The following is a 19,676-nucleotide window of genomic DNA, read 5'->3' as shown; positions in this document are numbered from 1 at the left end:
GAGGACCTGAACAGACACTTACCCCACAAAGAAATACAAATAGTCAACAGAAACATAAAAACATGTTCAACTTCACTAGCTATAAGGGAAATGCAAATCAAAACAAAATGAGATACCACCTCACACCTGTTTGAGTACCTATTATCAACAAGATAAGTAATAACAAATATTGGAGAGGTTATGGAGAAAAAGGAACCCTCATTCACTGCTGGTGGAAATGTAAGCTAGTATGCCACTATGGAAAACAGTATGGAGGCTCCTCAAAAGAATGGAATTACCAGCAACCTCTTTTGTGGGTATCTACCCCCACAAATTTGAAAACATTTATTTGCACAGATATATGCCTCCCTGTTGTCATTGCAGCATTATTCACGGTGGCCAAGAAATGGAAACAACTAAAGTGCCCTTCGCTGGATGATTGGATAAAGATGATGTGGTGCATATATGCAAAGGAATACTACTCAACCATAAGAAAAGCTGAAATACTGCATTTGGTACAACATGGGTAGACTTGAGAATATCATGCAAAGTGAAATAAGTCAGACTGAGAAAATTAAGAGCCATATGATTTCACTCATATGTGGGATATGAAACTGAAAGCAACAACAAACAAGAAAAACATATAAAAACTTATAGACACAGACAACAGTATGGTGGTTACCAGACGGAAAGGGGTTGGGGTAGTAAAGGAAGAGCAAAGGCGGTCAAATATATGGTGATAGAAGATGATTTGACTTTGGGTGGTGGGCCGACAGTCCAATATACAGTTTATGTATTATAGAATTGTACACTTGAAACCTATAAAATCTTATTAACCATTGTTACTCCAATAAATTTAATTAAAAAGTAAGATGTATCAAGAAACACAGCCCTTGCTAAAGTGATCTGAAATACAAAGATCTAACCTCTACTATAGTTATAGAAACTTCCTACATTATGAGTGAAACCATTGCTTGGTACTGGTAGTTATGTTTAGTTACCTGTATCATCCAGTGGTCTAGCCTAGTTACTTCCCTTTCCCTTTATCCTACCAAATAGCAAATGACAAGCATCATGTTAAACACAATTGTTCTCTTTTTGTGGCTAAATGTTGCCAAGTCCTTAATTTCTTGTCTTATGACAGGTTTCCAGATTCCTTACTATATGGAGTGCCTTAAAATAAAACCATTCCATATTGTCAGCATATTATTAAAGTTTGGAGCCTCCCTGGAAAGAAAAAAAAAACTGAGAGTAGGAACAAATGGGACATAATCTAGAAGCAAACACAATCTATGAACAAAGTGTCTCAAATTTCTAAAAAATCATGAGCCACCTAATGGGCACAGGTATTGACACCGGTTACCAATTTCATACAGTTATAAGATTTATCACAGCTTCCTAAACATACAACATAGCTGTTTAAAATTAATTTTGTTTCACCACAGCTAAAGGGATGATGCTGCATATATCCTTTATCCGAGGTATATCTGACTTAGTGGTTGTGCATTATCAGTCAGAATAACTTGGGTTATTCTATGGTACGATAACCCCAATATCTTGGAGGCTTAGGTTAACAGAGGTTTACTACTTACTCAGGTGACACATTAGTGAAAGGTTGGCTAAAGCCTATAGTTCTCATTTTCTCACTCTGCAGCCCAGGCTGATTGATATTTATCTTCTAAAACATTATTGGGAAAGACATAGCAAACCATGCACTGAGTCAAATGCTTCTATGAGAAGTAGCACAGATCACTTCCACTCACATTTCCTGAGCAAAAGCAGTTGTCATGGCCACATCTAGCTGAAGGAGGAGAGAACTGGACTATTTTTTTAAATATATCTTTATTGATTTCAGAGAGGAAGGGAGAGGGAAAGAGAGATAGAAACATCAATGATGCGAGAGAATTATTTATTGGCCATCTCCTGCACGCCCCCACTGGGGACCAAGCCCACAACCTAGGCATGTGCCCTTGACTATATTCGAACCTGGGACCCCTCAGTCCTTAGGATGACGCTCTACCCACTGAGCCAAACCAGTCAGGGCAGAACTGGACTATTTTTCAGCAACCCTACTATCACAAAATGGTAGATTCCATATGGAGTCGGCTTATTGTCTTATTATTCCGTCCTACTACATGAGAAAACACTAACATACAACATCTGGTCCCTGCCCAAGGAAGGCAGTTTCTGATGACTGTTATTTAGTTCTGAATTTTTGGGTCAAACGTGCATATGACAGTCATAAGTGTGGGAGTAAGTTCTCACCACAGACCTCTCTCAGCAGCACCTCATACGCCAGGTCAATGAGCACATCACCGGGAAAGCAGGAAGCCTGGATGTTTTACAAGTTGGAAAATGATGGTAGTAAATAGATTGCTAGTTCAGTTTAGATTATTTTAGTTTCAGAAATAACTCCTTTGTATTCTGTTGCAGAAATTGGATGTCCTCTGAAAATATGACCACTCGTATACTATTGATTTTTTTTCCCCCTCTGAGGCCCAAAGAATATAAAGTGTTGGGGGAAAGTCCATCTCTTGGCAATAGAGCTATTTGAACAGCAATCCAATTCTCTTAAGAAATTATTTTATCCAAAAACAATATTTTATAATATGTACATTTCAACCCTTAAATTACCTTATGTTTAATGTGTAGGTTTAGATCATTCAAGCTAATTAATACAGCGATGAACAAAAATTTAAGGAAGCCACTTAAAATCACAGAAATGGTTTTCACTGGGACTTTCAGTACCATAAGTTTTATTTTATTCTTACTCAGGGATATGTTCATTTATGAGAGAGAGAAAGAGAGAGAGAGGAAGAAACATTAATGTGAGAGAGAAACATTGTTTGCCTTCCACACATGCCCGAACAAGGGATCAAACCTGCAACCCTGGTATGTGCCCTGACTGGGAATTGTACCCGAAACATTTTTGGTGTTAAGGGAGGAAGCTCCAACCAACTGAGCACACTGGCCAGGGCAGTACCATAAAATTTTTTATCTTCATTCAAAAATGTGTGTGAACTTTCTCTTGTCAGTCAGCACCTCTTATTATGAAAAAACAGCATTGTGTGTCAGCCCATTTATCTGTCCTGTTCTCTGATATTACTTGCACAGAATAGATGCGACTTAATTATTAATTAGGTTCTTTCGAGCTCCTTCAGCAATAAAACACAAACAAGATAAGTATCGCCTACTATTATCAGCACTCTATGAATAAAGCTGTATGTGAATTGTCATTCAACTGAAACGTATTTATTAATAGATCAATGCCTTTCTTAGTTATATACACAGATGGCCGTATTTCAGTACTGATCTACACAAAACATACAGATTACAGAAAAATAGTTAAGGAGAGAAAACATCTAATCGCTTTTAATCATCCATTTTCAGGCCCAGCCAGTGTTGCTCAGTGTTTGAACCTCAACCCAAACCCCAAGAGGTCACCGGTTTGATTCACGGTCAGCGCACATGCCTGGAGTGCAGACTCTATCCCAACGGTTCTCAACCTGTGGGTCGCGATCCCTTTGGGGGTCGAACGACCCTTTCACACGGGTCGCCTAAGACCATCGGAAAACACATATATAATTACATGTTGTTTTGTGATTAATCACTATGCTTTAATTATGTTCAATTTGTAACAATGAAAATACATCCTGCATATCAGATATTTACATTACGGTTCATAACAGTAGCAAAATTAGAGTTATGAAATAGCAACAAAAATAATTTTGTGGTTGGGGGGGGTCACCACAACATGAGGAACTGTATTAAAGGGTCGCAGCAATAGGAAGGTTGAGAACCACTGCTCTATCCCCAGTAGGGGATGTACAGGAGGCAGCTGATCTATTTTTCTCTCTCAATGATGTTTCTATCTCTCTTTCCCTTTCCCTTCCTCTCTCTAGAAATCAGTAAAAGCATATTTAAAAAAAACATTTTAATAATGTACTTTCAGTAAAAAACAAAATAAAATTTCATTTAACTATTCTTCAGCTGATTGGTTTCTCTCTCATTGATGTTTCTAACTCTCCTTTCCCCTTCCTCTCTCTAAAAATAAATAAAAACATTTTAGAAAACATTTTAATCATACATTTTAAGTAAAAAGCAAAATTTCATTAAACTATTTTTTCCCTTAGAAGAGCTGCACATATGCCAAGAGCTGATTAAGTGATTTAATCAAAATGTAAAACAAAATGTGGGATTGTTTCAGCGTGTAACAATATCTACTGTTATGCTTGTGTAAGGCAATTAAAAATTTGGCATTTTTTGCCCTACTTTCTTTTTGAGTGTAATGTGGATTTTATAGTCACGTTGGCAATGGCATGACCTGTACTGTTTTTGCTCTGACAAATGCAACTAAGAATAATGCCACTGTAATTTTTGTTCTCTTCTCTACCAGTCATGAAAAAAATCATAACTTTCACACTGGAAAGCATTAACTAGCAAATATTTCTCAAAACTCAAATAATGTAACCACAAAAATTTTAAGCATTATTTGAATAAGAAACCAAAACTTTTTATGCCAGCATAGCAGTCAATACTCAAGAGACAAAGAATGAAAGGGTTCTCGGATCAATAAAATTTAATTTTCAGATATTCACCACTGTAATTTTCAGACGATTCATCATACATCCTACTTGTACTTTCCTTTTTTTATTTTTAAATTTTCATCGAATTTATTGGGGCAACACTGTTTAATAAAGTTATATAGGTTTCAAAATACAGTTTTAAAATAAATGACAGGAAACCTTCCAAGAGTTTTGACCAGACTTGATTAGATTTTAAAAGGTCTCTGATGCCCAGCCAACGTGGCTTGATGGTTGAGTTTTGATTTAGGAACCAGGAGTTCATGAGGCCATGGTTCGATTCCCAGTCATGGCACATGCCTGGGTTGAGGGCTCAATCCCCAGTGGGGGTGTGCAGGAGGCAGCCGATCAATGATTTTTTCTCATCATTGATGTAACCACATTGGGTAGGCTGCAGTTTAAACCTTAGTGAGAGAGGTATTGTATGTCTCTACCTTAGTCACCTGGATTGTTCCCACCTAGTGACTACACATAGTTAGCATTGTTGCAGTAAAATAATGTACATTGACCTGGCCAAGTGGCTTGTTGGTTGAAGCATCGTCCTGTATACCAGAAGGTTGCAGGGTTAATTCCTGGTCAGGGCACATACCTAAGTTGAGGGTATGATCACCTATCAGAGCACGTAGAGGAGGCAGCCAATCTGCCAATATCTCTCTCTCTCACTCTCTGTCTCTCTTCTTTCCTCTCTTAAAATCAATGAAAACATTGAATTAGGATTAAAAACTAAATTAATTATTTTTAAAAAAGTTTTTTAAATGTGCATTAGCCACAAGCAGAGTTGCAAAAAGGAAGGTGTATGACCTCTGCTACAGCAAACTCTCCAGGTAGTCATTGGGTTCAACTCCTTGGAGAAGATGATGTAAGGTAATTCATTACTAGGGACTTCTACCAAGGCATATATACTGGATTTATGGACTTTAGGTTCTAATTAAGAAATTATCACTTAGTACACGATGGGGAAGGGGTGATAGGTTTACTAAATATTATTTCATTTAAAAAGCAATATAGCATATATCTCTCAAGTGAACTTCCTTGTAAACAACTAAATTCATTAATTGACAAGTCAATTCTACCACAAGTCAATACACTATTCAAATGGTCATTATAACACTTTTTTTTTTCACTTTAGGAATCCTAAAACCATTAGCCAGGAGAGCATTACAAAGATTTGTTAGAAGGGCATGTCAGCCTATTCAGAGATTTTCCATTATTGCACTAGACCAGCAATTTTCAACTCATGTGCCACAAGAATGTCTAAAATGCAATACCTGACTCTTTAGTCAGGGGCACTGACCTCTTCTCTCTTAATTGTCAAATAAAAAAATGACAATAGCTAACACAATAATAGCCATCCGGTATGAATACCCTGTCTTGCATGGTAAATTATAGGTCATATAATAAAGTTGCATCTTATGGTCACCTCTCATAATAAAGTTGTGTCTGACTGGTTAATTCTTTGTATCAGAAATTCTTATATACAAGTATAGGCACCTGATTTTTTTAAAAAAGTAACTTTGGGCCCTAGCCGGTTTGGCTCAGTGGATAGAGAGTTGGCCTGCGGACTAAAGGGTCCCAGGTTTGATTCTGGTCAAGGGCACATGCCTGGGTTTCAGGCTCGATCCCCAGTGGGGGGCGTGAAGGAGGCAGCCAATCAATGATTCTCTATTATCATTGATGTTTCTATCTCTCTCTCCCTCTCCTTCCCTCTCTGAAATCAATAAAAATATATTTTAAAAATAAATAAAATAAAAGTAACTTTAGAACAAAAAGAGTAGATAATTATTATTATTTTTTGATAAATACATCAAAATGATACCTATTTTTGTTAGATTGGCAAAAAATATATATTTTGGAGTGCCACAGAATTTTAGTAATTAGCTTATACTAGTATATGCCATGAGATGAAAAGGTTGGCAATCCCTACCCTAGCAATATTTGGATAACTATCATTTAGTCAGTAGGCAATTACTCTTTCAGATTTGCCTGTAAAGGACTTAGTTGAAAGTTCTTTAAAGAAAATCTCAGCCCTCATTAATTATGACTATTTCTAACTGAATTTCCAGATGACTTCATGTGACCACTAAATAGTTTACATGTAATAGTTAACCTGCAAAGGTAGTCACTTTATTGGTACCATAAGATAAACCTTGGGTTTTATATGACCATATAAATCCTGACTGAATCTAAATAAAGAATTTAGCAGACTAAATTATATATTTTTTAATATATTTTATTGATTTTTTACAGAGAGGAAGGGAGAGAGATAGAGAGTTAGAAACATCGATGAGGGAGAAACATCGATCAGCTGCCTCCTGCACATCTCCCACTGGGGAATGTGCCCGCAACCGAGGTACATGCCCTTGACTGGAATCGAACCTGGGACCCTTCAGTCCACAGGCCGACGCTCTATCCACTGAGCCAAACCGGTTTTGGCGACTAAATTATATTTTACCATCTGTCCAAGGAGCTAAAAATGGGAGGCAAAGGTATAGTTCTGATCTTAATTATTTCAATTGTTTGTGTGGAAAAGATATGTTTTCCATTCAGAACACATATGGCTGAACATAGTTATTAGAATCTTAGTGTCATACCTCTCGAATAGCAGTACAGAACTCACTCTGAAGCACTTTCTTAAGGGATTGTAGCTTGTGCACTGGAACTTCTCCGGATTCCTGTAGTTTTTCCAGTAATTCAATGGCTCTGGCAACATCTGAGTTAAAAAAAAAAAATCAAGTGAAAAGATCTAGAGTAGCTATGTCTCATCAGCAAAGGATTGTCATTCCCACTGAATAGCGATGGCGAAAATTAAGTGGAATTAACTGCAAAATCAGAATTTACAATTCATAGCTTATTGATCTAATCTTTTGATTAAAAAGTCGTTTAAATCTGTTCCACACAATTTGTAACTGAATACATCTTCTTTGATGTCATTTCATGTATAATATTTGTCACACAAATCAGTTTGAATATTCTTTCAGAAAAAGAGCAGGAAACATGCCTTTTATTTATTCTGACACCCCGATAACCAAATGAGTCCTGTCAATTTTCTTTCTGAGATGGTTTCTCAGTTTGACTTTTCCTTAACCATACCACATTTATCACATCAGCAGTTTCACCTTTATTAGTATAACTAGAGGCCCAGTGCATGAATTTGTGCATGGGTGGGGTCCTGCCAGCCCAGCCCCAATTGGGGATGATTGGGGCTGGGCCTGTCAAGAGGAGGAGACAGTGAGAGGTTGGCCAGCTTCCCCCTTATTGGGGCCCGATCAGGGCGGGCTGGCTGGGGGTAGGGATGGAAGGCAATTGGGTGGGGGGCTGATTGGGGGTGGAGTTGGCTGTGGGGAGGGACTGCGGGCAGTGGGACAGCTGGCCCTGCCCCCAAATGAGGTGGGGGGACCAATCAGGGGTCAGCAGCCAGGGGAGGAGCCGTGGGAGGTTGGCCGGCCAGCCCCACCCCCAACTGGTGTAGGGGGGCTGATTGGGGGCAGAGCTGGCTGGGGGGAGGGGCCACAGGTCAATCGGGATGGTGGGGGCTGATCAAGAGTGGGGCTGGCCATTAGGAGGGGCTGTGGGTGGTGGGCTGGTAGGCCCCACCCTCGAATGAGATGGGGGGGCCGATCTGGGGTCAGTGGCCAGGGGAGGAACCGGGGGAGGTTGGCCAGCCAGACCCACCCCGATTGGTGGGGGAGGGGGAGGGAATCGGGAGCAGAACTGGCTGGGGGAAGGGGCCGCTGGCCAATTAGTGTTGTGGGGGCTGATCGGGAGTGGGGACAGCTGGGGAGAGGGGCGGCAGGCAGTTGGCTAGCTGGCCTTCCCCCTTCCCCAGCCCCCTGCACCCCTCAATCGAGCTGGTTCGCTGGCCACAGTGGGTCATAGCAACCAGTCATTCCGGTCTTTGTGGTGTTCTGGTCGCTGGCTTTTTATATACTAGTATATAGGTGATTTGATTAATGTACATCTCTTAAACTTGTCTCTAAACTTCTAGAGGGTAGGAATTTATCTGGTTTGATCATCACTGCATCCCCAGAGTCTGGTACAATTCAGTGAATACATATTTGATAATGAATGAATTAGTTAATGGCCTCTCTCCATTTAACTGCCATTGCATTATTCCAGGCCTTCACCATCATCTCTCTTCTGTCCAACTGGAATCATTTTTTTCTCCTCCAGCCTCTTATGGTTCAGAAAGTGATCTTCCTAAAATAAAAATCTGATCATGTACCCACTACCAGCTTTTAGGACAGTACCAAGCAAAAGAGTTTTTAATAACAATTAATTTAAATGCTTCTCTTTCACTGAACAAACAATATAATAATTCACTGTATCAAGAAACATAGCATTTTATGGCCATAGCTTTAAAATTCCCAGGTTGGTTTTGCATTGCCAAGAGAAAATAATTTGATGAAAGGCCATTTTAGTAATGCTTATCGTGATCTCTTCTACTTCTGTTGCTGTATTTAGTCAATAACTCACTGAAAAGTCACTTAGGTGTTTATGTATAGAATAGAGGTGTTCTCCCCGGCTGGCTGCTAAGAGGTTAGAGCCTCAGCCCTCAGAACAAAGGTTCATGAGTTCAATTCCCAGTTAAGGGTGCGTTCCTGGGTTGCAGTTTGGATCCCTGGACTCTCTATCTCTCTGTGCCTCTCTCTTTCTCTCTCCTTCTCCCTCCCTTCCACTCTCTCTATGAGAAAAATATCTTCAGGTGAGGATTCACACACACACCCACACACACACACAAGAATAGAGGTTTTCAATTCCTAAATATTTAGTTTTAGAAAGTATTCCATATCCCTTGCCGTCAGATTATAAATTCAGCCAGCCAGCCAGCCACTAATTTATTTGTGTTCCTATTAGATGTGGTACTAAGTTTAGCAAGAACAATAAGACACTTCCTTTCTGAACTATCAAATGAGCAAGAATTATTACTGCATAGTTACCTAAAATAAAATCGTTATCACCTCAGAATTCAGGTGGGATTTTCATAGGTGTATGTATCTAACTGCCGGAAGCCAATTCCAGCATGTTCAGCAGGGCTGAATCATCTGGAGTGGCAAGGGCATTTCCCCAAACCTGAAAAAGATGCATTAAATTGATTGTTTGCTGCCAGACAGCTCAGGGCATCTTAATCTACATGTTATTGCCTCCTACTGGCCAAACACCTGAACAGCCGTAGGCTAATTCTCCCCATTCTGACAATGGACTGTGTATACAAAACCCTACCCTTTGAAGTGTATATCTCTGCCTTGCCTCAGGACAATTTGTGTTAATAAAAAGCATGGGGTCCTGAGACCAGGAGATCTTAGCTCCTTTTAGCTAGGCTCCTCTGACCCCCAAATGCCTTCCAAAATTATATTTCGTCTCTGGACTCTTACTTAAGTTACACACAGCCCCTTTTCCAGGTTGCTGAAACCCTTCTGAATGCTGGAACAAGAACCCCCGCATCTAACCAAAGAATGTAACCAATAAGTGATTTAAATGAAGATTTTTCCCTTGACATAGTGCCAAATGGATTGCCAATGGCACCCCAAAGAAGCACAAATCATGAAATCAATGCGACACTGCCTTTTCAAAAGTTTGTCTGTTTGTACATAAGCTGAAAGTCAACATAGTCAACTGGACAATACCAACCACATCCACAATCAATAAGGTACCAAGCTAAGAATTGTATGCATTGCTAATTGCACAAAAGTCTCTACACCTATATGTCCTCAGATATATGAAACTATCGACATGTTTAAAAACGAGCTTTTTAAAAAGAAAATCCTGAAACTAGCTCTTCTCTGCCTATACTCCATATTTCCACACCCAGCCTGTCTTCCAAGCTAGGCCATGGCATCCTCTCTCACAATCACCCCCACAAGCAGTTAGTCAGTAAGTGCTATAGATTTTATCTCAAAAATGCTTTTTGAACAGAGCCCCTTTGATTCATCACTTCAGGGAAGCCTTTATTATTTTTTACCCATAGTACTAAAACATCTCCTAACTGTTCTTTAAGTCAATCTTTTCTTTTTCAGTCCGTCCTCCACACTGCTTCCAGAATGATTGTTCTGGATGATAAACCTCATTATTCTACTCCCCTGTATAAAACCTTCTCTGGCTTCTCACTGCCTCCAGGATGAAGTTCAGACCACTTAGGGTTGGTTGCACACAAGACCCTTAACAACTGCCTCGTCTAACTCACCTCTAGAATCCTCTTTCTGCCCATCTTATACATTGGCCACCCAAAAGTTTTGTTATTCTAGGATATGCCACAGAATCCCACGCCTCTACGGCTCTGTACATAACAGCCCCTGTTCTTGGAATGCAATTTATTCCTTCATCTAGGAGTGTTAGGAACTGTGCTGTGTGAAGGACACACAGTGGTAAAGCAGTCAGCCAATTGCTCTTGCTTTCATGGAACTTACAGATTTGAGAGGTCACAGACATGCAATAAAGAGAGTGTGTGCTATAAAAGAATTGCTGCAAGTTAGTGCATGGACATATAATAAAGACATTTATCATCATCCATGAGATCAGACCTCTTTGTGGCAGTAACAGCAGCTAAGCAGAGTTTAGGTAGGAGGTGCAGGTGGGGAAAAAAGGAAGAATGTTCCAGGAAAACAAATGCAAATTGAAGTCTTGTCAAGAGAGTGTGGGCATTCAAAGAACTGAGAGGAGTTCAGTATGGCTGAAATTGAAACCAGGGCAAGAGTAGCCAGAGATGAGGTAGAGAGAAATCACATCATGAGGGTGCTTTAGGTCGTGTTGGGAAGACTTGGCTTAAATAGCATCTCCTTAGGCACATCTTCCCTGTTTTTCCAGGGCAGATTTAGTTGCTACCATATCTGTATTCCTACAGGTCTTTGTTCACTCACCCACTGTAATAATTCTCTCTGCAATACCTGTTTGCAAAAAAAAAAAAAAAAAAAAAAAGATGCCCATGCAAATCTATAAGCCTCTTGAGGTAACAGGAACAATATTATATTTGCCATTGTATCCATAGTTTAGTGCAGATTACTTAAAAGTATTAGGTGTTTGGTACACATTTGGTGGATGAACGATAAATTAATGAATGAGACTGGTTCAGAAAGGCAAGGATTAGAGCAGTGGTTCTCAACCTTCTGGCCCTTTAAATACAGTTCCTCATGTTGTGACCCAACCATAAAATTATTTTCGTTGCTACTTCATAACTGTAATGTTGCTACTGTTATGAATCGTATTGTAAATATCTGATATGCAGGATGGTCTTAGGCGACCCCTGTGAAAGGGTCGTTCGACAGCCAAAGGTGTCGCGACCCACAGGTTGAAAACCACTGGATTAGAGCTTTATGTGTAGTCATATAAATTCTCATGAGACCATACCTAACAACCTTGGTCTAAATTGGCTTGGATCTAGTGTGGGGAAAGCCTGAATCTGTAGGCTAAAGGGTATTGAATAAGTACACTTGGGGAAGTTCAGAAAAGTTCAAAACCTGATACTCATCAGTTTTTAACCTTGGCTGCACACTAAAATGATCTGGAGTGCATTTAAAAATGATTAATGCCTACGACCCACCCCAAACAAACTGAAACAGAATATTCGGAACAGTGTGTTCTCACCCTGGCTGTAGATATATTGGCATCACCTGAGAAGCAGTAAAAACCATAGATCCCTTGGGTCCCACCCCCGGAGGATCTGATGTGATTGGCACAGGGTGGAGTCTGGGCATGAGGCTTTTAAAAGGCCTCCAGGTGATGCTAAAGTTCAGCCAAGGTTGAGAACCCCTGGCTAGTTGGCATGGCTATTTTTATAGCCTTGATGTGATTCTAATGCGCAGCCGGGGTTGAGAAGCTCTGGTACAGATTAATGGCTCTAAATCATGAATGTGCCCAAGAATAATCTGGGTGAACTTATTAAAATGTAGGTTCCTGATGCCTCAGCTCCATTTTAGAGAGATTGATTCAGGAGGTGTGAGGATAAGGCCTTTTAAACAGATGCTTGGTGATTCTGAAGTTGTTGGTTCACAGACCCCGTTAGTAGAGAACGTAAACGAAATGATCTCTCAGCCCCAGCATTACAGGAACTCTTCTTGCATTTTCTGTTATTCTTTAATACCCTATGCTACCAGATACTGAATGGGATTCTTCCAGGAGAATAATGAAAATCCTGTGAATAAAAGTAATTAGTGCTAGTTACCATCCACATTCATAACCAGTATTCCTTAGCAAAGGCTGCTCATTAGAATCACTTGTGGAATTCTTAAACCAGCCTGCTCCTCTAAAAGTGGGATCTAGTCATCAGTTATTTTTTTATAGCTTCCAGATGATTCCTATGACCATCCAAAGTTGAGAAATATCGTTCAAAAAGAGCCATCAAGGAAACCAGACACACCCCATTAAGACCTATTAAAAGCTGGGCCAGCCCTGTGACATTATACCATAGGCTTTTTCCAATCCTTGTAAACACATAATTGTGAGATGAAAGAAAATTCATGGGGAATTGCTAAGTCATTAACTTGGACAGCGTACTAGGTCTTTTGCTTCCCTTCTATCAACTAAATGAGAAGTGTTCCACCAGAACCCATTGTAGCCATTGAGGATGCCTGCAAGAAGGGAGACAAGAATCTCTTTCCTGGGTGCACAGGCAATGGACTTGAACTGCCTTCCTCTCTGCCCATCTGATCAGAGGCACAGAACTGAGGAGCAATGCTCACTTGGACCTGAACCAACTTGCTCGTACCCACCCAAGGGTTATGGGATAGACAAGCAGTTGCTAAAAGGCCAAAAGAAGTCTGAAAACCAAAAGTGGTTTTTAGGTCCCGCCAGCCCAGACCTGGCCGGTGCTGCAAACAAAGAGGTGGTGAGTGACAAACTGGTGGTGAGTGAGACGGCAGTTTTCAGTGGAGTTCTGATTCCCTTTAGTCTGTAAAAGTGCCAGAAATCTGCAAGGCCTGGACCTGGGAGGCAGCAAAAGGAGCCTTTGAATCAGCAAAGTACTTGTTCTCAAACGACTGCAATAAAGTGTGTGGAGTTTATTTGTGAGTTCCCTTAAGGTTCTTATTCAGAACTTCCTTACACTTATTTTATGAAACTATCAAATCTGGTTACTGACATATAAGTCTGGGTTTGCTAGTACAGCTCAGATTAAAAGAAATATTAGATAAGGACTGGGGAGACTGATTTACAAACACAACAGAGCATGAAGTTCTCAGAAACCAAACTCTGCTTGTCTGCCAATTCTCGGGTTCATACCTCTACCATTTATCCCATTATTTAAGGAAAATACTTGGCTATTACCCTTGACTCCTCTCTTACACTCTGCATTCCATTAATCCTCAATTCTAAAAGCAACAACAGCAATACACTTTTATTTAATGTCTACGAAGCAAGGGTCATTGTATGCTAAAAGCTGTACATCTTTTAACCCACTTTATCCTTAAAACCCATGTTATTTAATGAAAAAAAATTGAGGCTTATAGAGAATTTAAGTATCTCATTAATAAATAGGAGATCTGGGTTTGGCATCTGCATCTAAGTGATTCTAAACCATGTGTCTTTTATTTTTATACCCATCACAGTTTTTCTTTTAGCAGCCTTTCCCTTCAACATTTAGTACTTTTATAATAGCTCTGTGCTCTGCAGGCTTTTGGTCAGAGGCTGAGCTCTTAATCCTTCTTCCCTCAATAATGATTAACCCCTATTCCATTTACTGGTACAGGCATACCTCTGAGATATTGCGGGTTAGGTTCCAGAACCCCTACAATAAAGCAAGTATCACAACAAAGTGAGTCATAATCTTTTTGTTGATGGAAGTCCTTGTCTTCAATTTGTAAAAATGCCAGTTTCTTTATGCGCAAAACTGAAATGCAGGAAAACAAGAGAGAGCTGCACACCCCTCTCAGTTGGTACTCCCTGGTCATCAGAACCACCTGGAGGGCTCTCAAATGCTATCGAGGAACAGTTCGCAGCTTTGTCTATCTACTGGAATAACCTGGGAGCACTGGGAAAATACAAATGAAAATAAATACCTAGATCCTTCCCACATATATTTCTGATTTCATCGTCCTGAGCTATGGCCTGGACATTAGAATTTTCAGAGCTCCCAGTGTTCATAAAGTGTGGCTCTCTTGAGAAGCACTGATATAGACTCTCAAAGCACACCCTGGGGATACTAGCAGCCATGCTACTCATAATCCTAATTGCTGTCACATGTAGTGTTTACTGGGCCATTGATCTAAACATGTTCCTTCTCTTAACAGCACTATGAAGTAGGTACTACTATCCCCATTTTATACAAAAGGAAAATGAGACCCATGGAGTGAAAATGACTTCTCCAAGGAAAGAGCTAGTAAGTTGTACAGCTAGGATTTGAATTTTGGCGTTATGGCTCTAGGATCTGGGCTGTATGTGAGATGTGGCTCAGGAATCCATATCCTTCAAATCATTCCCAGCACCTGTTCTCCAAGGTTATACATAGAGATTACGTGAATCTGACCAACAAATCCTTGCTTGAAGGCTGGAAATAGTGATTCTCCCTCCCTCCCTCCCTCCCTCTCACTCTAAAATCAATGAACACATCCTTGGGTGAAAATTTTGAAAAAAGAAGTAGAAGAAGCTGAGCATGGAGCTTGAAATCTGCTTTTACTAGTCATCTCAGGTGGTCCTGATGCAGGAAGTGGCTCACAAATGCACGTCACAGGGCACTGCCAGTTCATTATGTGACCCAGAACAAAGGAAGTCAATGGCCATCATCTATTCAGTACTCACTTGCCTTATTTAGATCATCTTATTAAGTTCTCACAAGTATATGAAAGGATTTCTACTGTTTCCATTTTATAAAGTAAAAATAAAAAATAACAACAACTAAGGCTCAGAAATATGAATTATCTGACCCAAGGCTATACATCTAGTAAATACTAGGGCCAGCACTCAAAACCAGATGTGTTTGACTCCAATGCCCATGTTTTCATTTATTTATCTATTCTGTCCCAGAAAACAGATGAAAAATAAAACAATACAGGTAGGGCAAATTTACTTTTTAAATATAGCATCATGATCATTGTAAGCTGGGGAAAACAGTCATAATAGTGCCCAAAGCCCCCAAAGGTAACTCTTCAACATGTTTTGTTATCACATTGAAAAATCATCAATCAACATCAATTGCCTATGATGGTAAGGTAATGTATTTTGGAAAATTTTTCTTTAAAACAGGTTGAACACTATAACTAGAAACAACAATAAAATATTGCAACTTAAATGAGATGAGCTTCCAGATATCAGGAATAGTCCAATTATCATCTCTTTCCTTAATGATAAATTTTAATTAACTTGGTTGACATTTAGACTGCCAAATTGAATCCATGACTCATCCGAATCTGGAATTTGGATGAAGATGGAGCTGGCCACTTAAAGCATATTGTTCACTAATTTCATAAAAAATATTATTAGATACAATATAAATTATTTGACCCAAAGACAGAGAAAACCATAGTATTCCTTGCTTTCTTCTACTGCAAAAGCTAGAAAGCAAATGTACTTCTCTTTCTAGACTCCTTTGCAATTTGGCCAAGTTGTTACAAGTGTAGAGTGTCATTGGGTATGGCTTCCAGGAAAGCTTTTTCTTTTCTTTTTTCATTGAATTTATTGGGGTGACATTAGGTAATAAAATTATATAATTTCAGATATTCACCTGAATATTCTCCTTCCAGGAAAGCTTTTTAAATGGACAAACTGCTGGCCTATGCCTCAGCATTTCGGTCTTTGCACCTTTCCTGTTTCCCTATTCTCTTGCCAGCTACGACATCTTAAAGTGCCCATAGGTGAAAGAGCCATTTTGTGATTATAACAATGATGATTACATGCTAAGAAAGGTGGAGCAGGAAGAAGGAAGGCCCTTAATGTAATCACTGAGCTGTTACCTTATACTAGCCTTGAACTGTGCAACCCCATGATTCTTATCTATGTGACAAATACGTGCTTTACTATTTGATTTTCTTTGGCTTGCAACCAAATACAAGCTAACACAAGAGCGCACGACTTTAAAGGCACTACTTTAGGCAGCCGTGATAAAGTTTATGTCATAAAGAAACTAGTCACAAATGGTGGTCCTTTGATTACGTAGTCATGGGAAGCCTCTTGAGAAGGTAACATTTGGACTTAGACTTGAATGTCAAAAGGAGCCAGAGTCATATGACAGTCCAAAGGAGAATGATCCAAAGAGGATAGCCAGGGCAAAGACCCCACAGTGAGAGGAGCAAGCTTAGATGTTAGAAGAACAGACAAAACCAGGGTCAGTGGAACATGGTAAGGCAGAGAGCAATAGCAACAATGGCATGCTGGTAACTGATTAACAATCAGCTCTCCTAAATAAATAAAAAAAGAAAAAAAGCCCTGATTTGTAGTATTTGCTGATTTCTGTAGTATAAACATACCCACCGTGGTCTGTTTCAAGCTACCAATATGATATCACTGGCTTGCAAAATTACTATTTGACAATAAGTTTTTAAATCAGAAGGCACCAGACCCAGCACTCCACTAGATAGAAGGCAAAGTTTGAGAAGTAAACAGGGACAGGTTTTGTGTAAATATTTCATAAGAAGGTTATAGTTTAGTACACTTGCTAAAGAAAGTCATTGAAGAGATTTTACCAGAGAGATGACATCATCTGATTCACATTTTATAAATATCAGCATGACTGTTGTTGGGATCATGAATTAAAGTAGACCAACGGTATACACAGGAGACCAGCAGGGAAGAGGGTTATTACATTGGCATTGGCAAATGATGGTGGGAGCCAGACTGGAATGGTGGCAGTGGGGAGGGCAATGCATGAACGGCACAGGTGGGCAGAAGAAAGAAGAATCATGACCCTGAGGATGCTGATCTATATGATGAGGCCTCAATAAGATGCTTCTTAAGCAGAAAAGGATTTAGTAGTAATACAATCACATGCCTTCGTGTTTCATCAGTAATTGTGGCTGTTGCTTTACTTATACTTAAATGATGGCAACAAATTTATTGTTGACACTATTATAGATGTCCCCATTTCCCCCCCTATAACTGCCCCCCAGCCCTGGCCTCTCTTCCCTCTGGCCATCACCACACTACTGACAGTGTCTATGCGTTACACATATATATTCTTTGGCTAAATTTAATAAGTAGCAAGAATAATCATTACCCTGAAGACAAAATTATTTTTTAAAAATAATAAGAGGGTAGCACTTTCCCCTGTTATTCTCTCCCTGTCCATATAAAATCTATTCATTCAGGGTCAATACAGGATTATATAAAATTTTTTATCACTGCACCAAATATTTGGATAATATGGGTGTAAACCTAAAAGTCAAAGAGACCTGGGAAATAAAATGTGGCAACACTGACTTTATATAGTCACCATGAGGTCTAAATGGGAATGTAATTTAATGAGATTTTAATAGAGTGTCTGGCATCCTATATAATAAAAGGTTAATATGCAAATTGACTGAATGGCAGAACGACCAGTCAGTATGATGTGCACTGACCACCAGGGGGAAGACGCTCGATGAGGAGCTGCCCCCTGGTGGTCAGTGCGCTCCCCCTATCAGAAGCCTGGTTCATGGCCGGTGAGCACAGTGGTGGTGGCAGGAGCCTCTCCCGCCTCCATTGCAGCTCTAAGGATCTCCAACTGCTGGCTTAGGTCCGCTACCTATGGGGCTGAGGGACCCGCTGAATGCAAGAATTTCATGCACTGGGCCTCTAGTATGATATAAGATCTAGATCATCTTTTCTCCTAAGCCTTTCTTACTATGAGTGCTTACTTCTTGTTCTATTTGTGATAATGTTTGAAGAGGAAATGTAAAATTGTAGACAGAAAATTATGCTACCCAAATTCCTTTGATAAGGTGATTAGATGTCCTTTTTTAAAAGACATTCTCTTGAAATAAAATTTTTTCAATTACAATTTATATTTAATATTATTTTGTATTAGTTTCAAGTGTACAGCATAGTGATTAGACAATCACGTACGTTATAAAGTGTTCCCCCTGATATTTTCAATACCCACCTAGCACCATACATAGTTTTTACAATATTATCGACTATATTTCCTATGCTGCACTTTATATTTCCATAACTATTTTGTAACTACCAATCTGTACTTCTCATTCCCTTTACCTTTTTCACCCAGTCCCCCAACCACCTTCCTTTCTGGCAACCATCAATCTGTTCTCTCTATCTATGAGTCTATTTCCATTTTGTTTGTTTATGTTATTCTTTACATTTCATATATAAGTGAAATTACATGGTATTTGTCTTTCTCTGACTGACATATTTCACTTACCATAATACCCTCTAGATCCATCCATGTGTTGCAAATGGTAAAATTTAATTAAAAGACATACTCATATTTGAGCAATTAAGTAGACTGGCTATAAACACTATATCAAGCCTTAAGTCAGTATTTCATGCACAGTATTATAGAAGCTATAATTAAGGCTATAGTTTAAATAGTATATGTAAAATATTGACTTATCACTAGCTTTTTGGTATATCTAAAAATTGGGCCAAAGAATACTCAGTTTAAAAATCTACTGCTGTACAACAGAGAATGTGTACCAACAAAATAAAATAAATGGCCAATACTAGTAATGCTTTGCACCTCCATTGCTGTGATATGAAAGGAAACTGTCAATTTACAGGATACTAATTAGACATAACCATCAGAGTGTCCCTATCATCAGAAACCCGTCTCTGCTTTGATCTGACAACAACTTGCCATGTTCCTTAAATGCAGACTAACTGGTAAACCCTCCAATTAAGGAACGGCTCATTTAAATGTACTCAAATTAAAAAAAACTTCACTTATTATGCTGTTAAAATTATCCCAGTTTATACTTACAAAATGCCGAGCGACCTTTCCTTCGTGGGATTTGGGACAACATTGACATATATCACAGAAAAGTTTGATAATACTAGAATTTTTAAATTATAAACTTATAGAATGACAAAATCCTGTCCCAGGCTCAGCTTCCACATGAAAGGCTGTGGAAGCTAAGAGATTCTCTCAAAAGGAAGGTAGCTATTTCATTTGAAAGTGATACATACACAATAAACAAACCTTTGGGTAGACAAAGCTTAAGCTATGGCTTTCTTTGTTAAACAATCCCTGTTATGTGGTTG

At 39.3% G+C, this 19,676-nt stretch overlaps 1 protein-coding gene across 1 annotated transcript in view; it reads right to left on the bottom strand.

The window, feature by feature from the left end:
- LIN7A (lin-7 homolog A, crumbs cell polarity complex component) overlaps window positions 1–19,676 on the bottom strand; it is a 139,650-nt gene that overhangs the window by 82,936 nt on the left and 37,038 nt on the right. Inside the window, exon 2 of the mRNA XM_081084177.1 lies at window positions 7,154–7,272. Coding sequence (XP_080940303.1) covers window positions 7,154–7,272 — 119 coding nt within the window. The remainder of the gene's footprint in view (window positions 1–7,153; window positions 7,273–19,676) is intronic.

The sequence above is a fragment of the Myotis nattereri genome (genome assembly GCF_964212035.1).
Source record: "Myotis nattereri genome assembly, chromosome: 2".
NCBI classification, from domain to species: domain Eukaryota; kingdom Metazoa; phylum Chordata; class Mammalia; order Chiroptera; family Vespertilionidae; genus Myotis; species Myotis nattereri.
The sequence above is the reverse complement of the archived record's forward strand: the minus strand, read 5'-3'. Positions and strand labels throughout refer to the sequence as shown.